At 38.4% G+C, this 16,881-nt stretch overlaps 1 protein-coding gene across 7 annotated transcripts in view; it reads right to left on the bottom strand.

Annotated features, from left to right (window-relative positions):
* The window catches only part of ARHGEF33 (Rho guanine nucleotide exchange factor 33), a 74,514-nt gene that overhangs the window by 35,520 nt on the left and 22,113 nt on the right, over positions 1 to 16,881 (bottom strand). For all 7 annotated transcript variants that reach the window (XM_045447068.1, XM_045447070.1, XM_045447073.1 and 4 more), the window contains 5 exons: positions 12,394 to 12,504; positions 10,555 to 10,604; positions 3,133 to 3,297; positions 2,466 to 2,587; positions 1,183 to 1,325 (listed from right to left, as the gene is read on the bottom strand). In XM_045447068.1, coding sequence (XP_045303024.1) covers positions 1,183 to 1,325; positions 2,466 to 2,587; positions 3,133 to 3,297; positions 10,555 to 10,604; positions 12,394 to 12,418 — 505 coding nt within the window. In that variant the 5' untranslated portion in view covers positions 12,419 to 12,504. The remainder of the gene's footprint in view (positions 1 to 1,182; positions 1,326 to 2,465; positions 2,588 to 3,132; positions 3,298 to 10,554; positions 10,605 to 12,393; positions 12,505 to 16,881) is intronic.

The raw sequence follows: 16,881 nt of genomic DNA on the forward strand, positions 1-16,881 counted from the left end.
TTTTTAAAAAGCCATCTGATTTAGATTGATTAATGAAAGAAAGAGTGCTTGTGAGTGAGGGGCAGAGAGAGAGGGAGGGAGAGAGAATCCCATGAGGTGCAGAGTGAGGGGAAGAGAGTGCAGAGCCCAGAGCAGGGCTTGTGCTCACTCAAAGCGGAGCTCAAACCCCGAACCCTGAGATCATGACCTGAGGCTAAGTTGGTTGCTTAACTGACTGAGCCACCCAGGCATCCCCTGATTTAGATTTTTAAATTTAATTATGCAGAATATATTTACTGTCTATGAATATATTGTTCCTTCAGCCATAAGGGTAGGAACCACCAGCACTGCCACTGAGGAGCTTACAATTGGTTCAGAAGCCCTTGAGACTCTTGGAGATTTTCTAGATGTGACAAAAAAAACAAAAAAAACAAAAACAAAAACGAGAGATCAAGAGAGAGAGAGACAGAGAGAGAGACAGACGGGACAATTCCTCTAAACGATGTTAATGTCTACATTCACTCTCCTGTGTAGAAGTGCTTTGCTGGACATTGCTGAGCATACAGAAGTGTAGCAAACGTGGAACTGGACATGGTTACAGATAGATGGAACTGAATGGAAAGCCAGTTTCTTTAAGACTTCCCAGGAACAGTTTTCTAGCATCTGTTCTGTCATCCCTCAGATCAGAGATGTGCTAGTGACTGTCAGCCAACAGACAGCACCAGCTCTGGCTATCCAGCGCCCCCCAAAAAGAAAATCTTTCAGTATATGTGCTGCCGAAGCGAGCACAAAAGAAAATCTTTCAAATTGGGCAGATCTCCTGGTCTCTTAGGATGCTCTGGATTCTTCTAAATTCCAGTTATTGGAGGAAAAATTTTGAGCAATACATCATTTTCCTGTAATAAGGATGGAGGACAGGGGCACTGGGTGGCTCAGTCGGTTGAATATCCAACTCTTGGCTTCGACTCAGGCTCATGATCTCACGGCTCATGGGTTCAAGCCCTGTGTTGGACTCTGCACTGACAGTGCGGAGCCTGCTTGAGATTCTATCTCCCTCTCTCTGCCCCTCACCACCCCCCCAAAATAAATACATAAGCATTAAATAAGATAAGGATGGAAGACATAAACCCATGCTCACTATTACTTAAGCTCTAGGAATCCAGGGGAAAGGTTGGCTTTTTCAATATGATTTGCAAAATGTACCTTTTTCATAGGCCTGAGAAGGCAAAAGGTTTGTAAAGTCTTCACTTGGAAGAACAGGTTCAGGGATATTGATTGAACGGAAAGGACTTCCTTGTGCTTGAGCAGGCCCCGCCTGTGAGCCATGTTCCTCTTTTTGAGTTTTCCTGGGGAAGGGAAACAAAGGGTGTTAATACCTGAGGGGTTCAGAAGAGAATCAGTTCAGAATAATCCAAGAAAAATTCCAAATTATTAGGTTGAACCATATAAAATTGCTGTTTTTGTAAATTAAAAACATATATTAGCAATTTTTAGGGTTCAACTTACTTCATCGCCAAAGCTGGGGAAAGATTTTAAATATGTATAAATCACATCCTAACCGTACCACCTATATTTTTATTTTTCTGTTACTGGCTTCCTTGTCATCAGGATCTTGAGAGTTTGCCATGGCGACAGTCTGCTTGGGATGATGTACATTCTCTTAACAAAACAACACAAAAGGTCCCGGGAAGCAGCAGATCTTCAACGAAAAACAATAAGCCAGTCTCCAGGGTCACACAGCTATTATTGGCATATTTCTATTTAAAACGTGATAAGTTAAAAACATGACAATGATTACCGCATATGTTTAATGGTGAGGCTTAATTGATTCAAACTGGTTGAGCTATTAACATACATTAATTTTCAATGGTAGAAGTAAACTAGTAGCATTAGAGAAATTTTAGAAAATGAATAAAAAAAGAAAATCACTGGTGACCCCAGTATCTTAACACACCAATCATTATTTTAAAATTCATCTTTGTTATTTTACATTTTCACAGTTTAAATAAATTCTACATACCATCTTCTATCATTTTCATTCCACTTCCTATTATATTGAGTCCATGTAATCATCACCATCCATCTTTAATATCAACCAACTTCTTCTTTTTAAAAAAATTTTTTATGTTTATTTATTTTTGAGAGAGAACATGTGCAGGGAGGGGCAGAGAAAGAGAGAGGGAAACACAGAATCCAAAGCAGGCTCCAGGCTCTGAGCTGTCAGCACAGACCCTGATGTGGGGCTCGAACCCATGAACCGCAAGATCATGACCTGAAGTCGGACATTTAACTGACTGAGCCACCTAGGCACCCTAATATCAATCAACTTCTATGATTCTATAACCTCCATCACATGCTGACCCACAGATTCCACCAGTATATAGACAGTTAGCTGTATACTGATATCAGGGAAGGTGTTCTGGATGCTACCGGATAAGCCATTGCTTATGGCTTTGCCTTTCACCAATTTTTTGTAAGACACCCACTTGGCTTTAACTTTCCGAGATTCTCTTCGCTTTTCCTGCTGAAGCTGTTCAATTTTCTGTTGCATTTCTTCCTGTTTGGAAGTGATGGCCTGAATCATTGACATGGCATTGCTCAGCTCTTCCTAAAAAATAGGAATTGATACATATTTAATCTAGTAAATGAGATAAAAGGATATAACATGGTATATAATACATATATTTTTTTTTCAACGTTTATTTATTTTTTGGGGGACAGAGAGAGACAGAGCATGAACGGGGGAGGGGCAGAGAAAGAGGGAGACACAGAATCGGAAACAGGCTCCAGGCTCTGAGCCATCAGCCCAGAGCCTGACGCGGGGCTAGAACTCACGGACCGCGAGATCGTGACCTGGCTGAAGTCGGACACTCAACCGACTGCGCCACCCAGGCGCCCCTATAATACATATTTTAATACATATTTGTTGAATGAATGAATGAGAGATGAGCATCTTACTTCTACTGTGGCCTATAATTTTAACACAGAGATACAAGAAAGAAAAGCATGAAATAGATATTTTTTGCCTGATAATTAATGAATAGACCAGGAGGAAAAATTCTTATATTTGCCTGCTACGTGAAAAGATATTTTCTACTTCTGTGACTAAGACCAAGAACTTCTGTTTAGCAGAGAAATAGAAGAGGGGCCTACCTTGAAATAGTTTAACGAATTCTTCATCTCAGTAACTTTTTCTTCCATGGAACATCGGCAACTCTTAACCTTCTCTTCCAAAGCATACTCGCCATGTTGAATTCTGGACAATTCTTGCATTGCTTCTGTGAAACCAGTTTTCAGTTCAGAGGCCAAGGCCTGCAACTAAATGATAATCGCCAAGAGTAAGTTCAGTTTGCTATTAACTATTATAAATAGTACCGCTGAACCCTTGAATTTTCCTTTTTTTTTTTTTTTTTTTTTTAAGAAACCAGGATATAGAAAATCTACAGCCCGGTAAACTAAAGTTTTGACAACTTAAGACAAACTTGGCCCCATTCATTTAGGGAAAAGAGGGTCTTTTATATGCAGCGCATGCTGAAGCTTGATTATGACAAGCAAGCAAGCAATTAATTAAGTTTACAAGTGTCCCTGCCAGCTACTGTTTCTTCTAACACCTTTGCTTAAAGTGAGATTTACTTGAAAAGCAACATATGCATGTGAAACAGAATCTTGATCCAGTAACCCTTTCAATTCCATGAAAGAAGGGATAGGTCATATTACCCCTACTGGTATAAGAAAATGAAGAAATTCAGTCATTTTTTTCCCCTTAAACAATTAAAAATAATAAAAAGAGTAATAACTAAGCATATCTGAGAATTTCTTTGCAGGTGAGGAAGTCATATAGATAGGTAGGTAGATAGTTGAATGATGTCATGGAAAAGGAGATAACAGCATTTGCAGTGGTGGGAAACAGATAAAATGGTAGGAGTTCAGCACGTTGTTGACAGTGATGTTGAATTCTCTCCAAGAGTCAAGCCTGGTCGTGTAGGAGTGTGGTCATTGGATTTCTGTTGTCAACTTCCACACCATGACAAAGGTGTCAATTCTGGAGTCTGATAGGGTACAAATCCTAGCTCTCTCCTATATGAAGTAAGACCTCAGGCAAGTTGGTTAACCTCTTCACAGCAGTTTCCTCATACATAAAATAATTACTATAACACCTATTTCACAGGACTGTGTGGAGAATTAATGAATAAATGTAGATAAGCTTTCTGCTACAGTGCATGCTTGTCCATAGAAGGTGTTCAAGAAATTTTAATTCTTCTCCCCCTTGAAGTGGCAAATCAAAAAGTTAAGCACAAACAGAAATGTGGAGAAAATGGAGCACTTCTATAGTTCAGGTTTTTTTATTGAACAAATGAAAAAAGCATTTCAACAGACAGAAAGTTAAGATAATAATAACAATAAGATAAAAACGTTACTTTCTTGAAATTTATAACCTTACACTCTGCTAAGTAGAGGAACTCTTAGCTCCAGATCTCTCTTTAAAACAGAACTTTTCACAAAATTAACAAAACTCCTTCAAATGTGTATTTCTAAACATTTTCAGAATCTGGTTATCCAAATTATTCCAACTTGCAAAAACACCTCCCACTATAAAGTGATTTGGTCTCCTACACCACATTTTAAAAATATAGGGTTTGTGTTTCACTGTGCCTCGCAAAGGTTTCTTTCAAGGGCTGGGAATAGGGAGGAAGTAGAGGAACCAAAGAGATCATTCTGAGGAAAAAAACAGGATCTGCCACATGTTCAGGGCTGGAAGCCGGAGAAACAACATGAGCGATCTGTATTTCACTCCAATCATTTTTAATTTTAATTAATCTTTGTGATGGATTTTAGTACACATCCTAATCTAGTCATCAGAATGGATTGAATCACCAGCTCAACTACTTTTGATCTGGTAATTCTCATTATGTAAATTCATCTTCTGTGAACAAAATTTAAAAAAATCAACAGTATATAATATCAAAGCAAAATTTATGCAAGTTTTAAAGTTGAAGGAAGGAAACCTGACATTCATTCAGGTGCTCTGAAATTCTCTCAGGTTTCCTCTTTGAAAAGAAAGGGAACCACTATCCGACAGAAATAGGTTTCATTATCACTGCTCCCTTAGGTGGATGTGTAGAGTTTTCCCCAGCAGCAAAATGCAGCAGTAGGATCCTCGGGGGAAAGGACTTTTCCTCACCTGTAGAACCCCAGCTCTCAAAAAAAAAAAAAAAAAAAAAAAAAAAATTAAGTTTTCCCTAACAGCCAGGTTGTATGGGGACTTTGGGAATTTTGAAACCATTTTAGCTATGAGCCCATTTCCTTCCCATATATTACATTGAGCCCCTTGGGTACCTACCACTGAAGTAACACTACTGCTTTATAAACGGCTTCACAACCACTGATCAGACAGGGAGGAAATGCCAAAAGTGAGCACAATCACACACCTGAGACACATGTCACTTTTAAGATGCGTGGGGCTCAATGTCTTTAGCTGCTATGGACTGGTTTTCCAGTACCAACTGGCCATTCCTTTGTGAATGAAAAATACTCCCAGGACATGGACTTAACATCTTTTTTCTGCTGTCTCTTCAACTCTCTTGTTTGACAGCCCGCAGCCCACCCCAAGGATTAGAAATGGGTGTCTACCTTGTTCTCCAGCGAGTTGAACACGTTCCTCATCTCGTTGATTTTTTCATGAAGCTGCTCTAGAGAGGTTATGATCCCTCCATCCTGCCGCTGGAGACGGGCTCCCACTGGAGGCAGGTTCAGGGAAGACTTGTACTTCGAAGCCTAGGGTACCACAGAGGGCATCTTAGGCTCAAAGAAATAGGGGAGAGGAGTCCGAATTCTTCCTATTTCCTGTTCTTAATTTCTGTTTCTCAATTTTCTTTACTTTCTTGGCTTCTTAACTCTTCTCAAGGTGAATTTTAATCAATGTCTTCCAATTTTTTTTCCACCAAAGATCCCTCAGACTAAATTCTCATACATTATGCAAATTGTTCCAACTTGTTTTTTACACAGACTTGTTCTTCATTCTGTCCCATTATCAAGGTCAAAGACTACTATGGGGCAAATTCGGGGGACTGGGCCTGTGCCTTGAGAACCCTGCTGAGTCATAAATGTCAAGATTTGAAAAAACTCCAGAAGGCAGGCGGAATTCCTTCGACACCTGACTAAAGGCTCTGTGAGAAGCAGCACATGCTGGCAAGGATGCCAACATAATTTCTTTGGTTTCCCCCTAAACCAGGGTTTATAGAGAGGAAATGTGGTCTTTCTGCCAGCTTTCATATTCTTAATTTTAGGCCTCTTTATCAATCCCCATAAATGTAATAATTTAAAACACAAAGTGGGCAGCAAGTTGCCTGAATGGTTAAGAGCAAATTTCCCAAATCTACTCCTCTACACTCCCTATAGAAGTTGATCCTTAATGTCATTCTTACTTCCATTCTTCCATTCTTAATGGAAGCTGATGTGAAGTGTGGCATGCTGGATATTTATCTTATCCATCCCCGAATGCACCACAGGCCTAGTGGAACTAATTTCTCTGGTGTCAGAAGATATTCCCCAATGGCAAAAAGAGACTGAGGCTCGAATAGGACTTACAAATCCTGGAAACTTGCAATGACAATTTTAATGATGAAACCTATTGCTGTAGGACTGGTTCCCATGGTTTTTCAGTTAGGGGTCCTTTTGGCACATAATTCATTGGCTTAAATTCTTTTCATTACAGACAAAAAGAAAAAAGAAAAAAAATCTCTTCGAATCTCCTTAGTTTAATATAACCACGAATGTTTTGGCACATTTCCTTCTGCTTTGTTCTATGAATGTAACTGCAGACATTTATATGGTTGAAATCACCCTACAGATATATTTTTATTCTGCCCCTCCTTTTTTTTGCCAAATACTCTTATAAGCCTTTTCCTATAGCCTTCAAAATGTTTTCTGTCTATTTTTAATGGCCACTCAATATTCCATCCTGTGGTTGTGCCAGAGTTTACCCATTCAGTCTTCTTGGAAATCTATAACTTTTAATAACTTTTCAATATTATAGATAGTGCTGGCATATAATGCTTTTTATTTAAAGCTTTGTGTGTATTTCAGATTATTGCCTTAGGATAAATTCCTAAATATGAAATTACTGTGAGTTTAAGGATGTTAGGCAGTATTTGACCTAAAGGGCTAAATTAGTGTATTTAGAAAAACATGTCTTGGATAAAATACATAAAACATAAGTAATATAAGTGGAGGAAGCTACAGGATTTACATCCCTACAAGTAAGCCAAAAACACAGTTGGAATTCACATCATCAGGCAAGAGTTGAGCTGGTCTAAATGGTGCAGTTACCACATCTGTTGCCTTGACTGGCAGATTCCACCAGCACTGCTCATGTTAATGGACTGTTATTTTAAAGAATCCTTGTGCAAACGGAAGTAATCAGTCTGAAGCAACACAATCTGACTCTGGAAAAGAGATTGGGTAAACTTTGAGAGGCCTATGTAGAGCGGACAAAGGATGAGATTGAAGTGGGATGGATTGGATTCCAATCAAAAGGAATGTGAGCTAAGGAGCAGTCAGTGTATCCACACAGATTCACCTGTTCTGGTAATACTTCTGGAACGAACTGGAAGATAGTAGTGCTCGTTCTCCTGTCGGCTTCCATGACCTGATTGGGTCAATGTTCCTTACTCACCAAGGAGGTCAAGTCCATCCAAAGAACAGAGAGCCAATTAGAGGTATGAACATTTTAATACTTTCACTGTATTTTAACTAATAATTCTTACGAAAGCTTCCACCAATTTACACACACTCATCAGAACTAAATATTATTTCATTATTTGCTAATTAGATTGTTGTCAGCTTTGAAAACCTCAATCTTCTATTTATTAGCCATCTGTAATTTTACTTTGGTAAACTGTCTGTGTCCTTTGCCCTTAATCTACTGAGATCTCTGAAGTTTCCTTTTTTTACTGACTTGTATCAACTATTTTTATATCATTAAACCCTTATGATATTTTCTTGTAAGAAGTTTTCCCATTTGGTTATTTGCCTTTGAATTTGTTAAAAATATATTTATGTTGGGAAAATTTTTAATTGTGATGTGGGTGAAATCTCTAGCCCTTTACTTTGTGATTTCCTCCAGTGCTGTTTTACTTAAAAAGACATTTCACATCCAGATACAAGATAAATATTCACTAGTTCTAAACTTTTATGGTTTGACTTTTTTTTATTTCTAGTTCTTTAATCCATTTTTTAGTTTATTTTGATTGGGGTATGAAGTAAGGATGTCTTCCTTTTCTTTTCTTTTTTTCCCAAAGAAGAACAAGACAATTTTCCCCAAAAGAACCAGACAACTTTCCAAACATCATTTGGCACCAGACTGAATAAGTGCATCAGATCTCTTGGCTCAAAACAATATACACATCTTGCAGATATTCATTCATTCATTCAACTAATGTTTATTGAACATGCATTATATTCCAGGCACTGTACTTTATGCTGAGATTACAACAGAGAGCAAAACGTACTAAATCCCTGCCCTTGGAGCTTACATTCTAGAGAAGGAGACACACAATTAAAAAAAAAAGAAAAGAAAAGAAAGAAAGAAACAAGTTAATATTTGCTATAATTTCAGGTAGGGATTGGGGTCTATCAAGAAAATAAAATAAAGACATAGAAAATGGCTGAAATGTCATATTTTGCTTCAAATGTCATATTTTGCTCTCCCTTTTTGCTGTAAATTGTATTCTATTATAGTCAACCTCTCCCTGCTTCCCTCCTTCCTCTTCCTCTTCTTCTTTACTTCTCTTTCATCTTCTTTTGGTTAAATGTTGCTTGGAGTAAACAGACTGGGATTTAGGAAGCGTTCTTTTAAAACAAGGATGGGGTTATAATCACAGCATCACAGAGGTCATATAGACCAACTTCATTCCACTGCTTCATTTGTTCCACTGTGAACAGATGTACTTGGATTTGTGATACAATAAGAGAATGAGGCCACCCCCCGCTGCTGCTATATTTAGCCAACATTCAGGGAGTGACCTACATAAAACCTATAATAGATTTTAAATCATACCTCAGTTTAAAGACGTACTCACACTCATTCAAATGCATACACAGGTCAGATGTGAACAGAGTGGAGGTGGGCAGGGAAGGCATTTGAAGGTCATAGACGAGTGAGGCATCAAATTAGCACTGAGGAAAGACTGACCCCTGCTTCCAGGCCTTTGTTCAAGCTGGCCCCTCTGTTTGAAATACCCTTCCCCATATCCACTTACCAAATGATCAACTTGTCCTTAAATGCCTCATTGAAATCCTTCAGCCAATATTCATTCATCACTCCCCCATATCAATGCCTCTGTGTAATCCTTCCAGTGGCCTGCCTTGTGTGAGCTATTTATTGTATATGTTTTCCAGGTGGTGGATATTTAAAAATCAATTGTGAATGTTTGTTACATCTGTTTTATTTTTCATTAGGCCAAGCAGTTGATTTTGCACATAGCAACTGCTCAATAAATATGTATTAAATTGAAATGAGGCTGTTTCCTCTACCCCTTTCCATTGCTGGTCTTGGTCTAGGAGCAATATGATTACAAAAATGTTTTCATAATCCTGTGTTGGCTTGCTCTGACTCGGCACACAGCGATGATGTCTTGCATGATATTTCTGGGAACTATTGTTCTTTTCACTTTACTTATCACTTAAACTCAACAAATCTAAATAACATTTCCCCCCAAAACTCTCCACTCTTCTGGATTCCTGTATCTCTTTTCAGGAGACCACTCTTTATCCTTACCAAAGCTTAAAGTCTTATGGCCAACTTGAAATTACCCTTTCTGCCAGCCTCCACCAAGCCCTGTCAATTGTCTCTTCCTTCTCATGCTTTCCAGATAACAGTGCCTTAACTCTAGAGAGGAGCATGGATTTTCCTAGCCCAAGCTGCTTTTATATTATATATTATATCAGAATAAACTTCCATGATTTTTAAGGACAGAATTTTACTTTAAATTTACATTTAGAGATAGAAGCCAAATAAACACTGTTTAGAGAGCCAAAGCAGACCGATGCGACCCTTGTTGCAAACATATTATAAAATGTTTTGAAGAATTTTTATCATTCTTGTAAATTATTTCCATTGTTTAAAAGGAGCTTAAATTTTTTTCTGTCACCATATTTGAACATTTGCAATGTTAACCCCCTTTCAGTTCTTAATGCTCTCTGCTAAAATAGCAAACTAAGAAAAAACAGACCTTGCTTTCTCCTTCTCTCTTACGGAAATGTTACTGCACAGTTTAATGGCCATAGTGATGGTGGCAACAGGCAAGACAAGCAGAACTGATGGGGCGGGGGGGGGGGAGGGGGTGCGGGTAGCACTGTAATTTATAACCTGGATAAGTTGTTCTTCAAAAATCAGTTTGCTCAAAAGTACAATGTGAATGGTGCTCTCTGCCCCGCCTACCTCAGTCTTGTTAAGTAAACAAACACCAATGACAAATGTGGAAGCAATTGTTGAGTGCTGGAAAACTTTATACATAAATGACAGTCATCACTATTACATATAGGAGTGTTCAAAACAATCTAAGTTGTCTTTACCTGGTAAATCTGTGTGGAAGGATTATTCATCGGTATATGTTCATTCTCTCCTGTGGGAAGAAAGAGCTTTGTTCAATGGACATGACTCATTCTGTCCCTATCCCCTTCACACACACGTAGGGAATAAGGGGACTTCTAGGATCTTAAATCTATGGCTGCATGACAAGAAACCAATGATACAAGAACAAAACATAAGCTGGTGTAGGTGGTTTCTAGATTCACATCCTAATGACCAAACTGTATCTATCTGATATAACTCTTTCTTGTAGTAAAACAACAACAACACAAAACAAAAATGTCCTACCACAGTGGGCAAGTTTTGCAACCAAACTGAATGATGAATGCTCATTAATCAGCCAGAAGGGAATGCCCATGAAGGTTTCCCTCCTGTCCTTGGGCTGGTGGAAGTTTACTTGAGAGGGTATTCTACAATTAGGAAGGCTGTCCCAGCACCTGTCTAGTTGTCACTGTGTTGTTCTCAGGAGGCCTGCGTACAATGTCCTTGCCAAACTTCTGAGCTCTCCCCTGCTGTCACTGCCCAGATCACCTAAGGCAATCTTACTGTCTTCCTGGGCAAGAGGGTTGGTAGAAGGGAATTGTCAAAGGAAAGATTCTGGGAAGGATGCAGGCAGAAAGAAAATAGTATTGGCAACACTAAAGACTGAGAAACACAGGGCAAATACAAAGGAAATAGCAGGTTGTAAAAACCACTTACAAATTAGGGAGAAAAAAGGTCGGCTTACAGTGTACCTTCCAGAACCACACTGGTTGGCCATGAAGAAGGACAATCCAAGTAAAACATGCAGCTCATTGCTCATCCATTTAGCTATATCTCCATTGTGTCACTCTGCAGTTTATAGATTAAAGCCATGGTTGGGGCGCCTGAGTGGCTCAGTCGGTTAAGCATCCGACTTCGGCTCAGGTCATGATCTCTCGGTCCGTGAGTTCGAGCCCCGCGTCAGGCTCTGTGCTGACAGCTCAGAGCCTGGAGCCTGTTTCAGATTCTGTGTCTCCCTCTCTCGCTGACCCTCCCCCGTTCATGGTGTCTCTCCCTGTCTCAAAAATAAATAAATGTTAAAAAAAAATTTTTTAAGCCATGGTTGCGAATATTTGGTTGTGTGGATGTATATATTGTTCACTTAAGATATGGTGGTACAGAAAACCCTTCCTTAGAGGAGCCAACCTCTAAATAAATATAAATAATAAATAATACATAACCTCAGCCCAGAGCTTACACAGACAGAAGGCTGTTCCTATAAAATCTAGATGGTTTAAGATCACCACAACTCCCCACACAAGTCTGAGTAAAGATTACTTAGCCCATTTTATACTATGTCCCAACAGCCTGGTACCATGGCAAGAACCAGAACATGGGAACCAAGTCCAGGCTCCCAGATCAAACTTTGACACTTTGTGATTGTAGCCTGACATCTCTATGACTGTTTCCTTATCTGTAAATTGGAGAGGATGACAGAAACTACTTCTGTATGGTTGATTCTATATGTAAAGATGAAAAGAGAGAGCACTTATGTTTCTAGGCTAACCTAGAAGGTGTTGGATGTTTATTAGTTGAATCTGTATCCTGGCCTTATTCAGCAGGTTGCTCTGAAGCAAGTCCCAAAGTTATTGCTAAGAAAAATAAGATAACACCAAATTATAGATACAGCATTTCCTGCTTTTCCAGCACCAAGTCTGTGCTCTTTGTGGTCATTATATAATAAGGAAATGAGAATAGTCAAGGCAACTTATTCTCATGTTTTGATACAATGGCAAAAGAAGACTGAAACCTACATTTCTTAAATTCTGAGATCTAAAGCAAGACATTGGAAAAAATCTAACCTTGCTTTGTTTTGGTCTTTTCCATGGTGCCTGTTGCTTCTTTCCTCCACCTTACTCTTCAGCATTCCATCTTCATTGTCCCTGGATCAGGCCACCCCTTCTTCTCTGGACCTGCCCATTGAAATCAACAGGAAGGGTTAGCAGGCAGAACTGGTGAAGTAACTGGACTTACTTTATGTGCTAACTTAAAATGATTGGAATGAACACAGCTATTAGAGGCAACTTGAGGTTTATGTAATTTCAGAAGAGTGAAGATACTAAGTTAATAGCTAGTTTAAAAGGTAAAGTTAACTGGGGTGCCTGGGTGGCTCAGTCGGTTGAGCGTCTGACTTCAGCTCAGGTCATGATCTCATAGTCTGTGAGTTCGAGCCCCGTGTCGGGCTCTGTGCTGACAGCTCAGAGCCTGGAGCCTGCTTCAGATTCTGTGTCTCCCTCTCTCTCTGCCCCTCCCCCATTCATGCTCTGTCTCTCTCTCTGTCAAAAATAAATAAAACATTTAAAAAAATCTTTGGAAAATTATCTAGGGGCACCTAGGTGGCTCAGTCAGATAAGCATCCAACACTTGATTTATGCTCAGGTCATGATCTCACAGTTTGTGGATTCAAGACCCATGTCAGGCTCTGTGCTGACATTGTGGAGCCTGCTTGGGATTCTGTCTCCTTCTCTCTGCCCCTCCCCTGCTCACTCTATCTCTCTCAAATAAAAATTTAAAAAATAAAGTTTAAAAAATTAAAAAAATTTAATGTATAGTTTTTAATATATTCTTTTTTGGATCATATCAATTACTTTAGACCCACTGATTTTATTAACAGGTTATATAGTTCAGGGAAATCATCTTAAGAAAAAAACAACTTGATGGGGTGCCTGGGTGGTTCAGTCAGTTAAGCGTCTGACTTCGGCTCAGGTCATGATCTCACAGTTCATGGGTTCTAGCCCCACATCAGGCTCTGTGCTGACAACTCAGAGCCTGGAGCCTGCTTCATATCCTGTGTCTCCTCTCTCTGCCCCTCCCCTGCTCGTGCTCTGCCTCTCTCTTTCTCTCTCTCTCTCTCTCAAAAATAAACATTAAAAAAATTTTTTTAAAGAACAAAAAGACTTGAGCAAGTATGAAGGCCAATACATCACACAGTAAGTTCCTGGATGACCTTGTTCCCACTTTCAGCATCTGGCAGACTACACACTGGAGGTGCTTATCGAATGTGGCCTGGTTGTAGCGACCATTGGACACATAGCTGTGGGTTCAAAATGCAATTAAATGTCAGTGTTGTGGATGTTGGACCTCTTTTTGGCCATCTAGAACTTTAATCCTTTCCAATGATTGATCAACATATAGTAATTTATAAATGAGGGATATCAAGAAAATCAAGGCTATATATTTTTGGGATCTTACACCCTTTTCACACGAGCGTGAACATTATGTCAGGGTAGAGCATCTTCTCTAGTTATCTGAATGTCTTTTACAGCTGATGTGAGTGTTACTGAGATGAAAACTTTCTTCTCCTTAGCAGCTGTTCCTTTGTTTGACAACTAATGCATTCTATGATGTATGTAAATTAAATCATGAAATGTTAGAGCCAAAGGCCCTGAGAAAATTTTTCATCCAGCTTCATCATTTATAGGTGAAGCAACTGAGGTCTGGAGAGTGGAAGAGAAATGACCTGCCCAAAGCCACACAGCTTTGAAAATGACTTTTAGAAGTGATTTCTGTAACTGTTTAGAGGGAAAAAAAGCTTGAAATATGTAAAGCCATGTTTTTATGGCTAATTACTTCCTAGGGATTTAGTTATCTAATTTACAAGTCATTGAAAACAAACCAAAAATACCATTCATATATCATAGATATAAAGTAAATTTACACATTTTCAGAGTTAGGACATCATCAAGCTCACATATGTACACATGGTCATGGATTTCAAGACATAACCAAAAGAGTGTGGTTAATATAGGGTAAATAAGAATTTTTATTTTATTTATTTAATTACAAAAATAACAAAACTACATTAGAGAAAATTTGGAAAACATAGAAAAAACAACTCTAATGCCTTCACTTAAGTAATCATTCACTTAAGTAAATGATTATGATCATTTAGTTGTATTGCCTGCCCATCTTTCTTTCTCTTGAATGTTTTACATGATTGTTCATGGACCTACTTGTATCTACTATTTCACCTGCATTATAGCACGAGCATTTTACTTTCTTTTTTAAAAACTGGATCATTGTTGGGGGACCTGGGTGGCTCAGTCGGTTAAGCATCCGACTCAGTTTCAGCTCAGGTCATGATCTCCCCGTTCATGAGTTCAAGCCCCGCGTCGGCTCAGCACTGACAGCACAGAGCCTGCCTGGGACTCTCTTTCTCCTTCTCTGTCTCTGCTCCTCCTCTCTTCTCTCTGTCTCTCAAAATAAATTAATTTAAAAAAAAATTTTTTTAACTGGATCATTGTTACTCATGGTTTTTTTTTTTGTTGTTGTGGTCACTTTAGCAGAGAGTGGCAGCATTCCTCCCCAGTCCCAGTTGGTGTTAACAATCTGCTGGTGTTCTTCCACTCTTCTCTCCATTTTCATATCACCATGTACAAACATATATACAGAACATACATGTCATGGTAGTATCCCACTACACCTCCCTGCATCTTATTTCTCTCATGGCAGTCTTTCCAAGTTAATGGGTGTAGAGCTAATAAATTATTTTTCATGGCTGCACAATACCTGAGGTGTGAATGACCTATGTTAATCATTTCTGTATTGATGTACATTCCCTCTATTTCCATTATTTTGCCACTGCAAACAATGCCACAACAAACAGCTTCGTACATAGAGCCTTACATATTCATGCTTTTAATTATGTGGGATTTTAATCGATATGACTAGGCTGCTTTACAAAAAGGCTGTAATTGTTCCCATATCCCCCAGGAAAACTGTGTGAGTACCTTTTCTCCTGCATCCCATCCCGGCCAATAGTAGATGTTAACACTTTTTAGTTCTTGCCAGTCAGATGAGTGTGACAAGGGATATTTCATTGTTACTTTCGCTGATTGCTAGAGTTACCGAGCACCTCTACGTGTCCTTCCTGTACATTTAGATTTGCTGTTTGGGGATTACCTGTTCCTCTGCTTTGCATATTTTCCCATTGAGTCATCTGTCTTTTCCTTATCAATTAGTAAGAGTTTTTATATTCTAGAGATTAGATTTTTATTTGTCATGTGAATTTTAGTTATTTTTCCCAACTGTCTTTTTTGTCTTTTGACTTTGCAGTCACTTTTGCTATTAAAACATGTTTGAATTTATGAAGTCAAATAGAACTTTTTCCTAATTTACTTCTTGATTTCTTGAGCTGCTTTAAAAGTTCTCTGTATCCTACGACTCCTGGATGACTTAGTCAGTTAAGCATCTGACTCTTGATTTCAGCTCAGGTAATGATCTCACAGTTTGTGGGTTTGAGCCATGTTTCAGGCTCTGCACTAACAGTGCAGAGCCTCCTTGGGATTCTATCTCCCTCTCTCTGCCCCTCCCCTGCTTGCTCTCTATCTCTCTTTCAAAATAAATAAACATTTTTTAAAAATTTTTTTAAAAAGCTCTATGCAGCCCCAAGATTTTATATGTATGTTTCCCTAAATTTTCTTCTCAGGCTTTCATTATTTTTAAGTGTTTCATTCATTTGGAACTTGTTATTATAATATATGGTGCAAGGGAGTGTTAATTTCTTTATTTTCCAGATGGATGGTCACTTGTATTGGCACCAGCCATTACATAAGCCATCCTTTTCTTTCATGGAATTGAATATTACTTTTGTCACGCAGAGATCTTTTATACGTCCTCTATCCTATTCTGATCTATTTCTGTTCCCAAACCACAAACTATGGCTGTTCTTCTGTGTTTTAAACATATTTGGTAAGGCAAGTCAACTATTATTTTTTTTTATAATTTGCTTTACCTGACATTTATTTTTCCATGTGAATAAATGAACTTCAAAGTCATTTTACCCATTACAAAAAAATTTAAATTCTCGTTGGAAATGCATTAGATTTATATATTAATTTGGGAGAACTGATATTTTCTTACATCAGATCTTGTCATCCTTGAACATGTATATTCTTTCCATTTGACTGGATCTTGTTTTAGGTCTTTCAATCAGATTTTATTGTTTTCTTCTTAAAGATCCTGTACTGTTCCTGTGAAATTCATTCTTAAGTATTTTTTATTGCTATTTTAAATGGTATTTTTTCACTTCTACTTCTAGCTGGTTTTTGTATTCTCTATTTCTTTGCATGTTTATTTTACATTTAGCCACCTTAGTAAATTCCTTTATTAATTATGGAAGATTTTTAAATGAGTATTTATTCAGCTTTCTAGATTTTTTTAAGTTTGTTTGTTTGTTTGTTTTTTAATTTTTTTTTTTCAACGTTTATTTATTTTTGGGACAGAGAGAGACAGAGCATGAACGGGGGAGGGGCAGAGAGAGAGGGAAACACAGAATCGGAAACAGGCTC

This window comes from Leopardus geoffroyi, chromosome A3, assembly GCF_018350155.1.
Source record: "Leopardus geoffroyi isolate Oge1 chromosome A3, O.geoffroyi_Oge1_pat1.0, whole genome shotgun sequence".
Classification (NCBI taxonomy): domain Eukaryota; kingdom Metazoa; phylum Chordata; class Mammalia; order Carnivora; family Felidae; genus Leopardus; species Leopardus geoffroyi.